This window comes from Dreissena polymorpha, chromosome 5, assembly GCF_020536995.1.
Source record: "Dreissena polymorpha isolate Duluth1 chromosome 5, UMN_Dpol_1.0, whole genome shotgun sequence".
NCBI classification, from domain to species: domain Eukaryota; kingdom Metazoa; phylum Mollusca; class Bivalvia; order Myida; family Dreissenidae; genus Dreissena; species Dreissena polymorpha.
The window spans coordinates 88,750,665-88,753,798 of record NC_068359.1 but is presented as its reverse complement, the minus strand read 5'-3'; the positions used below and the strand labels follow the sequence as shown (position 1 = coordinate 88,753,798).

Sequence of the window (3,134 nt, the reverse complement as noted above, 5' to 3'; positions counted from 1 at the left end):
TTGTTAACAATTTTTGCAATAAATCATCACAATAAAATCTATAGTGTTTTAAATGCACTGGAACCATTTTAAAATTTGGCTTGCATATTAAAAGTACAAAATAATAAACTTTGCAAGTTTGTATGCTGATTCGCAAACAATCTGACTTCAAAAATAGTATTCATACATTTTACATTGACATACAGACCTAGTTTTTGACACCATATGACCGAGCTTAGAACAAAGCTGAGAAATCACGTGTACACAATTGCATGTAAATTGTTAAGACCACTTTTTTACGTTTGGTCAATATTGCAGCATCTAGAGTGAAAACAATGGACAAGTTATAAGCCGCTATGACATCCACACACAAACACACGCACGAATCCACGCAGGAACACACACACACGGGCGCACATAAATACGCATGTAAACACACACGCAAGCGCGCACGCAAGCACGCACGCACACCCGCACACGCACACGCGCCAGCATAAACAAATACATACAGGGGTAGCACTTTCATCCCTCATCATAAAAATAAATAATACGTGTTTACCAATCATAATTTGTAGTCATATCAATAGAAATAAACAAATTTACCGCCTATTTTTACTTCACGAACAGCTATTACTTTGCGTTTGGAACGACCCTCGAATTGCATTACAAGCACATACAGTGTACTATGCGCATCAGCGAAGAGAGCGCTAGTCTCAGTCAAGGCGGCAAATTGTGAGCACGCAAGTAAAGCACAACTATGGCGTTCACGTTCTCAATACCGGATTATGTGGTGTTCATAAGCACTGTCGTTGCTTCCTTCCTAATCGGAGTTTTCTTCGGTTTCTGGGAAAAACGAAACAAACACGACACGCCAGACGACTATTTTCTGGCCGGTCGTCGTACGAAAACGATCCCGGTTACGATCTCGTTCGTCGTCACGTTTCAGTCGTCTATTATGGTTCTCGCGTTTCCAGCCGAAGGCTACGTGTACGGCATGATATATTTGTTTATGGCGCTAAGCGGCGGCATAGCGTACGTTTTCTCCGCTTATTTTGTTGTTCCGGTCTTTCATCCTCTAAAGCTGACCAGTATCTACCAATACCTGAATCTGCGTTTCGGTGACAACGTTTTGCGCTACGTGTGTATGGTTATCGGCGTTGTGTATTACCTGTTCTACATGGGTACCGTCACTTACGGCACAAGTGTTGCCCTCGAGGTCGTCATGGGTATCCCCTACTACGCTACGATCATCGGATACGTGGTCATAACGACCATCTATACGTCTATCGGCGGGATTAAAGCCGTCATATGGACGGACGTGTTTCAGTTCTGCATCATGACTACGGGATTCATCGCCATCGTTGCGAAGGGAACCATAGACGCCGGCGGCCCGGGCGCTGTCGTGAGAACGAACCGTTTTGACGTCAACGAGTTCCGGTTAGATCCCCGGATCCGCTACACATTCTGGAACCTCTCCATCGGAAGCATTATTTTTTGGTTGTACTACAGTTATAGCCAAGCCGCCATGCAGCGGGTATTTTCAGTCCCTACTGTAAAAGCGGCGCGAAACCTTTACCTCATCTGCAACCCCCTGTACAACATGATCGTCATCATGGCGGTATTGGAGGGCGGCGTAATATTTGCGTACTACTTGGCTAAGGGATGTGACATCTACGCCGGTGGCATCATTGACAACGTAAATGCAATCGTTCCGTTCACAATTATGGAACTCTTTAACAACCATCCGGGGCTCCCTGGCTTGTTCATAGCCGCTCTCTCAAGCGCCGCCTTCAGCACACTCTCTTCTTGTTTATGCAGCCTTTCCGCTATAACATACGAAGACGTTATCAAGGTTCGAAACCCAAACATCGAGCCAGCGTACGCGACGAAGCTGTCGAAGATTGTGACGCTTGTATTCGGAGCTGTGGCAATGGGGATCTCCTTCCTGATTTCAATTCTTCCGGGCTCAATTCAGGCCATCTCACAAAGTATATTCGCCTGCATGGACGGACCAATGTGTATGATCTTCATCCTGGCGCCCATGTACCGGCGCGCGACAACAAAGGGGCTCCTCATCGGTGCCGCTTCCGGTATGGTGGTGGTCATGTGGCTGAACATGGGTAAACTTTTCAGCGGGCTGCCGCCAGATCCGACCAAGCCGGCGGGACCGACGCACAACTGTGATATTTACCGCAACATCAACGTAACTTCATCCGTCGCCGCTCAAATGTACTCAAACTCTACAAACGCTGTATACTATCTTGTCAACACGACGACGGCAACGGCGATAACTACAACCGTTGTTCCAGAAAAGACGGTCTTGCAGGAGATATACAGCGTCTCATACTGTTGGTTCTCCATGACAGGATTCATTATCTCGATGATTGTGGGTATGATCGCCAGTCGGCTCACGGAGCCACCGAAACACATTGACAGCAGGTGTTTATTCAGTTTCCAGAAGCATATCCGGGAAGAGTTGTTCGGACAGAAGAAATCGGACAGTGACAGCGCGAGTGGAGAGCACGAAGAGGAAATGAAGTTTATTCAGAAGCCTGGTGTTCACTGAAAACTCTGTCATTTACGTAACGGAGGCGTCCTTAATATATCTATCTTATATGTTGGACTGTTAATACGAGTGGTCAAGATGCGTCCATTGTAATTATCGGTATATTAGTCTGGGGTAATCTCATTTTAACTTTTACCGTTTACAAATGTTTATTTGTCTTACGGGATTATTTGTGTTTTTATGTCCCCACCACTAAAGTGGGGGACATATTGTTTTTGCCCTGTCTGTTAGTTTGTTTGTATGTTGCTTTGTTTGCCCCAACTTTAACATTTTGCCATAACTTTTGCAATATAGAAGATAGCAACCTCATATTTGGCATGCATGTGTATCTCATGAAGCTGCATATTTTGAGTGGTGGAAGATCAAGGTCAAGTTCATCATTTAAGGTCAAAAGTCAAATATATGGGGACATAGTGTTTCACAAACACATCGCTTGTTTTTAATTGGAAACAATGATTTGTATGTTACAAAAAAGTATTGCACAAACAAATTCATCGAAGCTCAAAGGGCAGTCTCATGAGTGTTATATTTTTTTGTTTGAATAAAATAGCAGTATTTTCCTGTGCGTTTTTTTGATACTGGTCTGTTC

General features: G+C 44.5%; 1 protein-coding gene across 1 annotated transcript; it reads left to right on the top strand.

The window, feature by feature from the left end:
- Positions 1 to 736: 736 nt before the first annotated feature.
- LOC127831442 (sodium-coupled monocarboxylate transporter 1-like) lies at positions 737 to 2,545 on the top strand. The gene has a single exon (XM_052356425.1). The coding sequence runs from the start codon at positions 737 to 739 to the stop codon at positions 2,543 to 2,545; it is 1,809 nt and encodes a 602-aa protein (XP_052212385.1).
- The last annotated feature ends 589 nt before the right edge of the window (positions 2,546 to 3,134 follow it).

Excerpts from the sequence above, each read along its gene's own strand:
- LOC127831442 (XM_052356425.1), top strand. The coding sequence starts at position 737 with ATGGCGTTCACGTTCTCAATACCGGATTATGTGGTGTTCATAAGCACT.